Source organism: Cephus cinctus, unplaced genomic scaffold (assembly GCF_000341935.2).
Source record: "Cephus cinctus unplaced genomic scaffold, Ccin1 Ccin1_scaffold3361, whole genome shotgun sequence".
NCBI lineage: Eukaryota > Metazoa > Arthropoda > Insecta > Hymenoptera > Cephidae > Cephus > Cephus cinctus.
In genome coordinates this window covers 59,139-72,158 of record NW_014334560.1, presented here as the reverse complement: position 1 = coordinate 72,158, position 13,020 = coordinate 59,139, and the positions used below count along the sequence as shown (strand labels likewise).

Below are 13,020 nucleotides of genomic sequence, written 5' to 3'. Positions count from 1 at the left end.
ACAAAAATTAAAAGATAAAAAAAATTATATTTACAAAAAGGGGAAGGATGTCAACAATTTTTTATATTTCTAATTCATTCATATAATATGCATAGAGTATTAGAACTTAAACTCGTATGAGTTTTTTTATTCCATTTATTAATTTATGAATGACATACTATCATGGAATTATTCTGCCTTTTTAAAAATTTTATATAAATTCATAAATTACAAATATGAATGATTGGCAAATCAGCGCCCAAAGTATTTTTGCAAGTACATAAAGAAATAACTCAGTGAACAATATATAATAGTTACATTTACACAATGTTGAAAGGTCCCATTCAGAAATGTAATAGTTATATATATATCAGGGATTTTATAACTATTGTATCACTGAGTGTAATCTTTTAACATTACAGGTATGTAATTGTTGTATATTGTTTGCTAATAATGCTGTTTAATTTAAATCTTCGTCAGAATCATCTGAGTCCTTTCCACGAATAGTCTTTCCTTTTGGTACTTGAGAAATCCTGGACTTCTTTGTTACTTCTGGTGGATGCATTAGATCTCCATTGTATGTTATTGCTCCTGATTGAGCAATCCTCCATTCCAACATTTCTGTGGAAAAATCATCACAATTACCCAAGTCTGTGAATCCTACAATATAATCCTTTGTTTTACTATCAGAGATAAGAGCTATAGTAGGAATGATCTTGATGCGTAAGCGTTCTGAAAACAATAAATGGTCAATAATAGAGACTAATTTAAACAAAATAGTATTATATCAATGTGCACCAAATAGTGAATTTTAATACCTGTTAGGAAAGGACATCGTTCAACATTAAGTTTGCAAAATCTGGCCTCAACATGTTTCTTTGCTAAGATTTTCAAGTGCATGTCTGCAATCTTACATCTTGGTGAATCATCTTTATAGAAAAGACATACAATGTTCTTCGATTTTTTGGAAACCTCAAAAAATTCTTTTTCGTCGGGAATTTCAGTATATTCGCCATGACCCTGAAAGAATAACATAATAAGTTTAGGGAACACCTCTATTAACAGATTTACAAATTTGGAATTATAATATACCAAAGACAGCCAAGTCTGCTTTTGTTGCTGAAGCTTTTTCATATCCCTCAGCCGTTTTTCGCGTAATTTTTCTATGTCATCTATATCCAAATTATCAAGTTTTTCCAACTCTGCATCAAGCTGCTTCTCCACTTGATTAGCCACCTCAATTACTTTTTGTTGAATTAATGTATCCATTGCGAAAACTCTTTTGCTCTCGTTGTAAAACTGTAGAAATATGTATTTAGAAATTATAAAACAATCAGTGTCACATGGATAGAAGAAACTCACCGATTGGCTAAAACAACGAGAATAGCTTAACGATAAACTGTCTTACTAGTTTTTTAAACAATTTTCTCCCCTCTGACCGTATAAGGATCTGTTTTACGTTTCACACACACTGTTAAATACACATTCGTTGACAGCCCACTCAATCATACAGTCGCGCTTTCCTTATGTCCGAAGTTGGTTCTGCTTATCCTAAATTGTTTCTTTCGAGGAGTCGAACTACACTGCGATAAATTTACCAGGTGAAGTTTGCCACATTATCGGGTAATACAGATTTTCGAAAAACTTCGCAAAATAAGAACAATCTAAAATGCTTCAACCTATTTCTACTTTATCAGTATCGAAGGAAACAATTGCCGAACTGCGCGAAAACGGCTTTCCATACGTTCAAGATATCATAAACAACCTCGGTAGGACTGATGACATAAAGCAAATTATATACAGATATAGAATACCACGTTAACGGAATAAAATACTTTCAGATTTATGCACAAAATGTACACATATTCCGAATTTGGAGAAGTTTCAGAAGATTCCCTTAACTACTTCTGCATTGGGACTGTTAGAAGTAAGTCTTCAATTGAATTACGACACACTGTTTATATTATAAATCACAGAGTTTGTAATACTTTTTACCAGGAAGAATCCCTGAATGATTATGTATCGTCATCCAGTAGAGCGCTGGATATTATTCTTAATGGCGGGTTTCGATGTGAAACCATTACAGAACTATACGGTGCACCTGGATCTGGAAAGACACAGCTATGGTAACACGATTTTACTTGGAACTATCAAAGCTGTAGAAAGAGGCACGATAAACGTTATATGATGAGTGATAGAATTATATACAAGAAACATGCGACAGTTTTAGGAATCTAAAATATTCTGAAATACGTTTCAGCTTGCAGGCTTGCGTTACCGTGCAACTGAAAGAGGATCAAGGTGGTGTCAATGGTCGAGCAATTTATATTGACACGAGGAATGGTTTATCTGTTACGAGACTAGAAGGTAAGAACAAAAAACCGCTGTGATGGTAAGCGATCGGTTTATTAGTCTTTTACACAAAACACAGTCATAGTATATTTTATCTCATCACACTCACCAACACCATCAACAATAATACTCAGAATATCTTCTACGATCGGTTCAAGTATTACTTTAGGAACTATATATAATATCTTTTATAGCCGTATCCAAATCATTTATTGTTCGTAAATGTACATTGTTTTTTGCACATATCTTTACCCAAATTACTGCAAGTATCGACGAGTCGAAGCGCTCTTTGGAATAACAAATATTAAATTTGTAATTTGTATAATGCGTTCATCTTTCCGCAATGCATGGGTATATCACGACAATATGTTTAGGATTTTTCCTAGAATTCTTCGTAAATTCGTAAGGCACTGACAATACTACACGGTTAGTACGCTTTCTTTCTCTTTCGTTCAGAAGGTCGGCTATGCTGATGCAGCTCGTGTACAAGGCAAAATTTCATAAATATCTTTGATCCGGCATTGCTTTTGATATTTGTTAAATGATAGTATGTTTTTACACAACGACGGGATAAATTATCATATAGCCCCATCATACGCAATTCGCAGAACAAAAAACACTGGTGTAGAATTAAGTAGGAATCGAATTTTCGGGTGAACGAAGTTCGTCCTCTTGTCTTCAATTCAAGAGACTTTCTTGAGCTGATTGCTTATAGGGCCGAGATTTTGTAACAATAATAAAATAACATCATTGCGTCTCTAATCACGAAAGATCTTTCGCAAAGCCTCTTCAATCTTGTTTCTGTATTTTTTCACACTCCTTACTTGGTAGAAGGGTCGTTAAAAAAAACTCTGTGCGTCAATAAGGAAACTAAGAAACTATTCGCGGTCCCAGTGTTCTCGCTTATCTCTTGTAAAATGTGAAATGCATCGCTCACATAAATCTAATGATTCAGTATTAAATTTGACAACTGATCGTCTTACACAACGATACAAAATCTACGATACACGGCAGTAAATGAGGATAGGGTGCGAACAGTATATATCATTCGTATGTTGGGATTGATAAGGATAGCATCCCAGTAAACAGCAGGGAAAGATCTTTAAATGTACCGTAAGGAAATTAAATAACAAGGTTGCACCTCACAGCTGGAGTTCTACAATTTTGCGATTAAATCTAAGGTAGAAATCTATCTACTGATGATGATGGTTACTTCTCGAAAAAAAAAAGAAGAAAATAGTAGAATGGGCATATGTATATCATTGCATCCGACTTAGTGACACATCCAATAAATATTGAATTGAAAAGTCATTAACATAACAATAGCTGAACAGCGCATTAATTACGTTAATTTCAGACTATGCAAAGAGTTACAACACTTAATTCTCGATAAATAGTAATAATTTGATTTTGATAATATACATCTTCAACCTCAAAATCTCGATGAGGTCTGAGACTGGCAAATGGGTTGTGTTCACATAATACAAGAGCTACTGTATCTCCTAGAACCGCGCAGATCCTCTCGTGATCTTTCTTTGCTTCTTCCAACGTGTACGAAGTTAATATAACTGGGCAATTTTGTGTACCTAATGATCTCACACATGGAGACCAAGTATCATTTTCCGATGAAAAATCTTCGCATTCGTGAAGTCCGACATTGTATCCAATAATGAAATCTGGATTCTCGAACCCGTGACTGTTCACATAATCCTGATAGAGCATGTTACATACATCCACATGGACGCGCATGTCCTCAACTGCGCAACAATCACAAACGTTGGGTATTAGAGTGCTCCGCGTAAGTTCCGGGCCAATTAATATGATTCTCAACACAGTTAGAGCCGGTAGCCAATGCAGCAAAATTTCCCAAACTTCCAAACCGTCTAATTCGATTACATTCGCCCCAATTACATGGATCGTCATATTGATGCCTGGAGAATAGTCTAATCTCTGTATAGCATAGAGCAGGGTCAGTGGTCTGGTTAAATATTCAGATGTATAAGCGATACGGCAGTCAAAAGACATGGGCAATGTCTTGTTTTCATTCACATAAAGATCTATAAAGTCTCTTATTGTACTTGGTAAATATGCTCTGTCCGTATGGAAAGGAACTACATGTCTTGGCACTTGACGTTCGAACAATGTAGCTGTTACATCAAGATCAAAGCACAGCTTAAGGGAAGCACACTGTTTTTCATGCACTGAATCTGACTTATGTAAAGGACAAAAACTTGCACCAGGGCAATTTTGACAATCTTGCAAGGTCTTTGATTCACTCTCATGACATACTACACATGCTCTTGGGAATTTAAACATCTGTTCCTCATACAACTCCAAACGACGTGATGACTTTAATGCTACAATAAGCATCAAATTTGTTTTGACTTGAGGCCAACTCTTGTTACTAGAATCTTGAGGTTTTGGAAATAGACTTGAGCCAGTTTCTTGTCGTAGGTCTGAGAGAATTTTACATAGATATTTGTGCTGTGGCCAATGTTGTTTCTGATGTTCTTTACCGCAGTATGATATTATTTGGCAACTTCCACATCTTTTTAAGGGTAATTCCTTGCTAAAGGCTTTACACACATGGCACACGTTGGCATAAAAGAAGAGGTTGTGTAACTCATCCATAATCTGCAATAAATGAAGAGAACCACACTTTGTTACATTGATCATCTTTTTCATACCACTGATACAATGTATCATAAAATGGAAATTTTACACTTACAGTGCTCGGCTACTAGTCATGTGATTGTTTTATGTCCAAACGCACAGCGAGCTTTTAAGAGAAGACTGCTTTGCAATAGTAATACATTGAATAAAATATTGAACAAAAGAAATGAACAATATCAAACGTTGAGTACATGTACGCGAACTTATGTCTTTCTGGAATATCTTAATGAAAAGTACTATATCCACGTGAAATTAGTAAATAATATTAAGTACATAGAGGTCCGTAAAAGTATAAATAACGTTCGTAGGTTATCATTGTGTTGAAATTTATTTACTGACTCCAGCAAATACAAGCAGACGTCTGTAAAGTACCGAACACAACAAATACTCGCATATACTAACAGCACTTTCAGCCGACTTTGTGTTGACGCCTATGTTCAACTAAAATAATGTCGAAAAGTTGTGGACGTGTATTTTGCATTGACAATGGATACATTTAAAAAAAATCTAATAAAAACACTGTTTTAAACGTAAAATTTGCATCTTGATTGCTCTCTTACCACGCAATAGAGTACATTGCAAGAAAACTGCATATTTGAGTCTTTACCAGTCCTTTATTTCGCGTCAGATGCCAAGCTAAGTCGTTACACTTGTGGTCTTCATTATCGCACAGGATTTTAATGGTCTTTTCCACTAGAGCCGACCGACATCCGTGCTTTCATTGTTTAGTCAGGTTTAATCCGAATCCAGATAGCATGAACGCTTGCGTTTAAAGGAAGGTTATAATTGAGTTTGAAGTCTTTCAAATTACTTCGCCAAAAATAACTGTGTGACAATTTTCAAGTATAAAGCACGAGTAGAAAATTGTGATAAAGTAGAAATGGGCGTCGGTGGGTTAACAACTTTTATAGCAAGACATGCAGATCAGTATCTGGAAAATTTTGAGTTACACGACACTTACTTGGTTATCGATGGAAACAGTATTGCATGTCAACTTTACAATTGGTATTCTAAATGCAATTGTGCGTTTGGTGGAGATTACGATGTCTATGCAAGATGCGTTGAAAATTTATTTGATGAATTACTTATGTGCAATGTTACACCTTTGGTACTTCTTGATGGAGGATATGAAGACAAAAAAATTAAAACTTGTCTCAAAAGGATACGCGACAAGATAATCGCAGCATCAGCTTATACTCCATCCCGCCAACGTTCCCGAAAATTTTTTCCCTTGTTCTTGAGTGAGGTTTTTAATGACATTATGCAAGAAAAAGGAATACAATATGCGCAATGTCTTTTTGAAGCTGATGATAATATTGCAGCAGTTGCTAGAGTCTTAGGTTGTCCTGTACTCAGTTTTGATTCAGACTTTTATGTCTATGATGTTTTGTATATACCCTTCGATACCTTACATCATAATGTTGTGAAAAGTAGTACAAACAATGGATATGTTAAACGCTGTAAACTATATAAAGCAGAGAGACTACTAGCAACGTTCAATGGATTGGATCGAACAATGCTTCCTCTGGCTGCAACTCTTCTGGGTAATGATTATATAAAGCGTTGTGTATTCCGTGACTTCTTAAGACATCTTAAATTATCAAAATCTATCAGCAAGAAAACTACTGTACAACAAAGTAGGATTAATGCAGTGTTCAATTGGTGTAAGACCCACAATTTAAATTCTGCAATCACCATGATATTAAGTAGAGTACCAAAGTATCACAGGAAAAGAGTCTTAAATGCAATTGAAAATATGGTAAATAGTTATACAAGTATATCGTCTCATATGTTGCTTCACTTAGGCTTCACAAATGAATTTGTGACTGAAATGGTTGCAAAAAATCTGAAGAAACCTTTTAAGTACCAAGAGGATATTGATAATCTGATGACAGATATTGCAGAGGAAGTATCAAGTTTAACAGTATCATCTGCATCAAGTGAAGATTCAGAATCAAATGATGAGGATGAAGATATAGAAGATGTAGAAGATCGTCAAGAAGAAATAGAATACAATGTTAAACGATCGTTGTTAAATATTGCTCCAGAATGGTTTGTTGATGAGTTCAGCAAAGTACAATTTTCCAGCTATTTTGTGGATATATTATATCGTCAGTTATACTTATGTCCACCTCAAATTGAAGATTATGCATATCCATCTTCACATGAGATTAGTTTAAAAATTATTAGAATAATATATACACTTTTAACGTCAAATGCGTGTAACAAATCTTTAGAATATATTGTAAGAGGTACAACCAAGAAAATATGTTACTGCAAGTTGGAACCTGTGAAACAACTATGGTCTTGCGATGTACCAACGCTACACGATCTACACAAACTACCCTTAAATATTAGAAAAGGAATTTTAGGAGAGGCACTTGAGATCTCACAAGAATGGCCAGTAAATGATTTACCAATGGAATGGAGACTTTACATTTTGACGTTAATTTATTGGGCTCAACAGCAGAATGCACCACCAAAAACAAGATGTCATGTATATACATTATTGTTTGCTATGCTATTCAACATAATTGACCAGAAATTAGGATATTATAGATCTCTTAAGAAATTTGATAAGAAGTTCAGAAAACGAATAGATTCTATCATTGCTGAAAAAAAATCTGTAACATGTCAAACAAATAATAATCCCGAAAGCACCTCGTTATTAGAAGCCTACAATAATGTGACAAATGAAGACTGTCTCCTGGCAGCATCCTTTTTTATTTCCAATTTTAAAGTCGATCACAAAGTATTGTCAATGCCTAAAATTTTTAATATTACGCTGGTACACGTCTTTGCCCAATTTCAAAGCTGCCTGAGACATTCTATGCATCTGAATGCCTTGCTCGACTATCCGTATGCACGTACAAAGGTGGCACAAGTCTATAATGGGACTTTATTGTACAATTTGTATAATAATTTTGTAAGGCGTAAGGACGTGCCAGCCTACATCAACTTGATTCTTCAAAATTCACCGAGCCTTCGCCTTGTCTTCAATGCTTTATTGACAACTGTTAGTCCCATTTTCGATAATTTTCTCGAAAACAAAGTTATGGGTGGAAAAAAGCGGAAAAATAGGATTAAACAAAAGAATGAAACCATGAAGCATTCACAGGAGAATATTGACAATGAAATTCCAGGCAAAAGTTATCAATTTTACGATGCAAATAACCATTTCTCGCTTCTTGGTGATGCCATATGAACTCTTAAATAATTTTCAAATGTAATTGTTTTGTACAATAAAATTTATTATAACGAATCAATTTGTTCTCGCATTAGTCCAGCTCTGTTTAGCTCTTTTATTGTTTTCCAGAAATTATAAAAAACGTTGAAAAATCCAACGAGTCGTTGCGAGCGCAACGCGATGAAATTCTAAAGGGCATAACTGTAGTGTCGGCAAGAACAGCCCAAGATTTATACAAAGTCATATCTAGTATAAAGAATTATCTAAGGACAAATTCCCGTGTAAGTAAAATCAATACAATCGATGAACCGACTGTTTTAAGAAATTTGGTGAAAATCTACCATTTCTTACAGATCAGGCTCATAGCATTAGACAGTCTTTCGTTTCCCGTACAGTGCTGTCTACGCGATCCCTGGTGCAGAACGCAAGTCTATTTTCGAATTGTTAACGAACTACAAGAATTATCTGAGTCACATAACATTGCTGTAAGAGCAATAGTCGCATGCGTATCGATGAAAGTAACAAAGATTGAATAACATGTTATGAAAAGTGATTTGCCTGTTTTTTTAGATTATAATTGTGAATGAATTGACAACGCAAATCGACGAGAAGGGCGATCATTGCTTCAACGGAGCTGCAGGAGAACTCTCGGCTCATCGGATTCACAGAAGGATTATGTTAATGAGATTGATAGGCGGTAAATTTGTGGCACACGCCGTTAAGATCGTTACGATGCCACAGATATCAGTTCTATTCCAAGTAAAGAACAACTTGATATATCTTAAATGCATAATTATCGATTATTTCTTATTTAAAACCATTTTTCACAAATTTTAGATTACTCCTGATGGAATCATCGCGGACAGCGATTAAGGAGAGAGTCACATCCATGCCTAATTTTACTCGTAATAACAGATTCAGTTAGCACCGTTGGTTTCTGTGATGAGGTTAGTTATCCGGTTACCAGGGAAACTAACGTCCGCTTATAATCTCCAGAGGTATCGTCCTGAAATCATAATGAAATAAAGAAGAGAGAAGAACTGAGAAAAGGACTTTGCTATTGAACTCCTCATTGAAATCAGAGCCGCTCTTTTTCAATTGAGTCCTCTGGCCTTTTCCTTTATTTGCATTCATAGATGTCATACATCGGCGCTGTGAACAATAGTATAGCCTAACAGTAAGTTATACATGTGTTAACAAAATAATAAAATGCCTCTTAAATTGACAAACAACAACGTGTACATGAGCTAGCATACAATAAATTCTTCCCTCTGTGTCATTAGATTTCATTGGGTTAGACATCAATCTTTTTTGTATACATGCCGAAGAATGCATGTATGTATAATAAGGAACAAGCCCGCATCTAAGAACAAGAGACTCGACGAGGCAAATCTTCGCTCGGTATTTCATCATTCGCGTGTAGAAAATATACTGTACTAAATTATGCAAAAGTGTAAATAGATTACAAAAATAATATATTATCGTAAAAAAGTATCCACTCTGCTCTAAGCTGGATAAGTGTAAACACACATTGCATATCATGCGACAGACATGACGGAGCGCAGAGAAGCGCGAGCATTCATGACAAAGCGTATAAAAATTTACTGACTTCTTCTATACAAAATTCACCATGGTTTTCCCGTAGGAATTGACCAAAAGAGTTTTTAGTTTGAGATTAGTCGTGTCACGTATGAGTTCCTTCAGCGCAATATAACGTCAAAGTAAAAAACACATAAAAGTTTGAAGCATCTACAGTAACACACAACAAGCAACTTCCAACATTTCTTAATATGTTTAACATCATTTCTAGTGACTTCTCTACAAACACATTCGAGATATCAGTGTCATGAGATTCTTGTATCTTCATATACTGAAATTGATTTGTCGCAGTAGCTACGAATTATTAATATTATTTGTCTGCAAAGCTCTCCCATATTTTTAAGTGGCAGTAACACTGTTGCAATATGATAACTGTATCGGGTATAAATTAAGTCAAATGAGAAATCAGTAAGTCTTTAAATCGAACGGTAATAATTTAGAAATTATACGACAAGAAGATATAGAGTAACAAATGCACAATTCAAAGCTCAGAGTAGCGTTAGGATAAGAGAGTGCATTTTTATTAAGTTTATGTCGAAACGAGAGAAAGTAGTGCCTTCTTGTAATCGCCAGATGTGTCGCCCTGGAACATATGAAACAGTTAACTCCTCCAGTTTCATCACTGGTAGACCTTTCGAATGTCCAAAAAAAGAAAGAGTCAGAAAATCTAAATGGAAAAATATTAATAAGAAAATACAACATTTTAAAATACTAACAGCGATCCAGCTTTCGAGAGATTTTCCATAACGCTCCTCGAAGGCTTTTTTGATATCACCAAGGTCAATCTCACTACGAGACACTATGATACGGATGAGAGTTTTATCCTTGGTACCAATTCCGTGCATACTTGAGTAAAGACGTTCAGCGAAATATCCGACTTTGGACTTAACACATTTGACTGAAACATGAGAGAAATAAAGAATAGATTATGCGTATTTCCAATTTAAAAGCATTAACGATTTACTCACCAATTCCAAGGAGACCCTTCTCAATGCTTCCTGAAAATTCCTTTTTAATAGAGACCTCAATATCGTGACCGGAAATCTTTTCGTATTCGATGAAAGTTTGTCGCAATTGTTGATAACTGCGAGTCACTAAGATTGCATTAAATTGTGACTCATCAGTTCCCCACTGCTTTTCACCTGTAATAATAATAAGCAGATTAGCGCGTGAGATATTAGTTACGACAACGAAACTTGCGAAATGCGAAAGACAAGATAATGAAATACCTGCTTCGTAGAGCGCCTGAGCGTCGGCGATGGCTTGGGCCTGATCCACGCCTTGATTCTCGTCCCTGTTCCCTTGGCAGAGCGAAACGAGCAATCTTTTGAAATGCCCGGAAGTATCGCCTTTCAAGTCGCTTTCGAGAGTTTTTCCATAGACTAAATAAAAGATATAAACGTTTTCGATTAACCATTAATAATGCTGCTAATCACCGTAATAGAATCATTTAATAATCTTTAGATTTCGATCTCTCATTAGTTATTTCAATGTGTTGTTGAAGTCTCACTGATTCCCTTGTCTTCCCATATTTTCACATAGAAATTTAATAAAATTCCGATAGGGACAAAAAATCAAATAAATTCGATTTAACTCTATGTACAATTGCTCACGACTTTTGGCTGAACATCCCAATTGAATAAAAATATCGAGAGTTCCTTCATATTTTTTCTTAAATTGAGGCATGAGCATTTTTTAAGAATGTGTGATATTCTAGGAATGTATTACGCACAAAACACAAGCAGATTATTACATGTGCGGTGAAACGTCACTAGAGGTTTTTTGTGTGTAATGTACATCCGTGACGTGGACCTTGACGGTGTATGTAGTAGTAGTAGTTTGAAGCGGGTGAGTTAGTTGTGTTATTAAAAGTGATGACATCACTGTTATCCTGATGTCTACTGATGTAAATATAGAAACTTAGTCATACAACACACGATTAAGTGTGTGAGTAAGTGATTGAGAAAGAAAAGAAAAGAAGAACGAGGGACGTGAGTAAAGAAAGGGCGTTACTCTTCATCGATCCGATTATACAAGCATTCTAAAAAGTGCAAATGAATGAAGCGTTGTATTAACTGAATTCAGATTAGTCAAGTCCTTACGATTCTCGTAGAATGCGGCGATAGTTCTGATGCCATAGTTGCTCAATGTGCAAAGGATCTCGACAATTGCTTCCTCGTCGGTTCCTAAACCGGAAATGGCATCGTGCAATTCTTTGGCGTAGTAATGCGGCAGAGGAGTCATAAGAGCGACAATCACGTCCTCCAGTTTTCCAGTAAGCTCGCTCTTGAGGTCGCTAATCAGATCTTTTCCGTAAAGGGATTTATAAGCCTCAGCAATATCAAGTCGTTGAACTATTCCACGTTTAGTGAGGACGTCGATGATGGCCTTCTCGTCGGTTCCAAAGCCTTTCATCGCCTTCCGAAGAATAGCGGCATCCGTGTTAGCATCGAAAGGCTCTGCAGGGTACACCGTTGGTGTACACTGTAATCGCAAGAATTTCAAAATAAAAATAATAGTGCTGAAAAGTTGATGTTAAGGCTTTAAGAGAAATAAAATTAATATCAAGTAATACGATAACGGGAGAAAGTGGGTCAGTGCAATCTATAGTGCTATATGCTTATTTACCTTGAAAGGATAATACTGTTGCTGCGACATTGTTTTTCACTGCCTTGAAATATACTGAAACAAACAGTCTAATGGGTAAATAATTAGTGCACTGTAATCAGGTGTAACCTGAGTCACCACTGATTCGAAGTCCGAGATAAGTCAAAGTGACATTTCTCATTCAGGAAAACATGATATCGTTAAAAGCTTAATATATATTTAAATTCTCCACATGACGACTAACGCATAGATTTTTCTCCGTTGAATTATTGCGTAAACAAAACTTTTCGTTACGAGGCCATACAGCCGAACTATTTATTTTCACAGAGAAAAAATTGAAAGATTACCTCGCGTTCTTGCTGCCGGGCGCTCGATGTGGCTTAAATGACGGGTACATACGGGTCACACCCACTTTCGTCTTTACCGTATGTATCAACGCACTAGTTGTTCAACTACTGGCGTGACTGAGGTCGCAGACGTAAGAGGACGGTTTCTGCTCGACAACTGGCGCCATCCCAGCAGAGACTATCGTTTAGAAGGAACTACTTCTGGCATCTTATTTTCTGAGCATAGCGGCCATTATCACAGTCATGAAATGCTAGTACGTCATTGGTCGAATCATG

At 35.9% G+C, this 13,020-nt stretch overlaps 4 protein-coding genes across 11 annotated transcripts; 1 reads left to right on the top strand and 3 right to left on the bottom strand.

Annotated features, from left to right (window-relative positions):
- Window positions 1-99: 99 nt before the first annotated feature.
- LOC107274576 (thioredoxin domain-containing protein 9) lies at window positions 100-1,535 on the bottom strand. The gene is made up of 4 exons (XM_015753841.1): window positions 1,342-1,535; window positions 1,072-1,278; window positions 798-999; window positions 100-711 (listed from the first exon to the last, which is right to left on the bottom strand). The coding sequence occupies exons 2-4, from the start codon at window positions 1,246-1,248 to the stop codon at window positions 440-442; spliced, it is 651 nt and encodes a 216-aa protein (XP_015609327.1). The 5' UTR covers window positions 1,249-1,278; window positions 1,342-1,535; the 3' UTR covers window positions 100-439.
- Window positions 1,536-1,606: 71 nt separating this feature from the next.
- LOC107274565 (protein asteroid) lies at window positions 1,607-9,423 on the top strand. Of its 5 annotated transcripts, XM_015753817.2 has the most exons (8): window positions 1,607-1,748; window positions 1,821-1,906; window positions 1,978-2,105; window positions 2,240-2,346; window positions 8,321-8,472; window positions 8,545-8,676; window positions 8,762-8,950; window positions 9,029-9,423. In XM_015753817.2, the coding sequence occupies exons 1-8, from the start codon at window positions 1,649-1,651 to the stop codon at window positions 9,062-9,064; spliced, it is 930 nt and encodes a 309-aa protein (XP_015609303.1). In that variant the 5' UTR covers window positions 1,607-1,648; the 3' UTR covers window positions 9,065-9,423. The 5 variants fall into 5 exon arrangements, with proteins under 5 accessions (XP_015609303.1, XP_024947587.1, XP_024947586.1 ...); XM_025091819.1 differs by having other exon boundaries at window positions 8,321-8,676; XM_025091818.1 differs by lacking the exons at window positions 8,545-8,676; window positions 8,762-8,950; window positions 9,029-9,423 and adding an exon at window positions 6,810-8,230 and having other exon boundaries at window positions 8,321-8,459.
- On the bottom strand, window positions 2,525-5,495 carry LOC107274570 (putative protein MSS51 homolog, mitochondrial). Its single transcript, XM_015753821.1, has 2 exons — window positions 5,060-5,495; window positions 2,525-4,965 (listed from the first exon to the last, which is right to left on the bottom strand). Exon 2 carries the CDS (start codon window positions 4,960-4,962, stop codon window positions 3,685-3,687), a length of 1,278 nt encoding a protein of 425 aa, XP_015609307.1. The 5' UTR covers window positions 4,963-4,965; window positions 5,060-5,495; the 3' UTR covers window positions 2,525-3,684.
- Window positions 8,910-12,943, bottom strand: LOC107274573 (annexin B9). Of its 4 annotated transcripts, none has more exons than XM_015753838.2 (7): window positions 12,745-12,943; window positions 12,419-12,472; window positions 11,893-12,274; window positions 11,020-11,172; window positions 10,759-10,932; window positions 10,507-10,688; window positions 8,910-9,197 (listed from the first exon to the last, which is right to left on the bottom strand). In XM_015753838.2, exons 2-7 carry the CDS (start codon window positions 12,446-12,448, stop codon window positions 9,144-9,146), a joined length of 975 nt encoding a protein of 324 aa, XP_015609324.1. In that variant the 5' UTR covers window positions 12,449-12,472; window positions 12,745-12,943; the 3' UTR covers window positions 8,910-9,143. The 4 variants fall into 4 exon arrangements, with proteins under 4 accessions (XP_015609324.1, XP_024947600.1, XP_015609323.1 ...); XM_015753837.2 differs by lacking the exon at window positions 8,910-9,197 and adding an exon at window positions 9,229-10,373 and having other exon boundaries at window positions 12,419-12,486; window positions 12,745-12,941; XM_015753836.2 differs by lacking the exon at window positions 8,910-9,197 and adding an exon at window positions 9,230-10,373 and having other exon boundaries at window positions 12,745-12,938.
- Between the last annotated feature and the right edge of the window lie 77 nt (window positions 12,944-13,020).

What these genes read in the sequence shown, in the direction of transcription:
- LOC107274570 (XM_015753821.1), bottom strand. Translation starts at nt 4,962, where the DNA reads ATGGATGAGTTACACAACCTCTTCTTTTATGCCAACGTGTGCCATGTG.
- LOC107274565 (XM_015753815.2), top strand. Translation starts at nt 5,885, where the DNA reads ATGGGCGTCGGTGGGTTAACAACTTTTATAGCAAGACATGCAGATCAG.
- LOC107274576 (XM_015753841.1), bottom strand. Translation starts at nt 1,248, where the DNA reads ATGGATACATTAATTCAACAAAAAGTAATTGAGGTGGCTAATCAAGTG. An exon ending in AGCAGACTTGGCTGTCTTTG is followed by an intron (nt 1,000 to 1,071) that starts GTATATTATAAT and finishes TTATTCTTTCAG; the next exon opens with GGTCATGGCGAATATACTGA. An exon ending in ACGATGTCCTTTCCTAACAG is followed by an intron (nt 712 to 797) that starts GTATTAAAATTC and finishes TATTGTTTTCAG; the next exon opens with AACGCTTACGCATCAAGATC.
- LOC107274573 (XM_015753838.2), bottom strand. Translation starts at nt 12,448, where the DNA reads ATGTCGCAGCAACAGTATTATCCTTTCAAG. An exon ending in CGCCGCATTCTACGAGAATC is followed by an intron (nt 11,173 to 11,892) that starts GTAAGGACTTGA and finishes TCTTTTATTTAG; the next exon opens with TCTATGGAAAAACTCTCGAA. An exon ending in CTCTCGAAAGCTGGATCGCT is followed by an intron (nt 9,198 to 10,506) that starts GTTAGTATTTTA and finishes TTATGATTTCAG; the next exon opens with GACGATACCTCTGGAGATTA.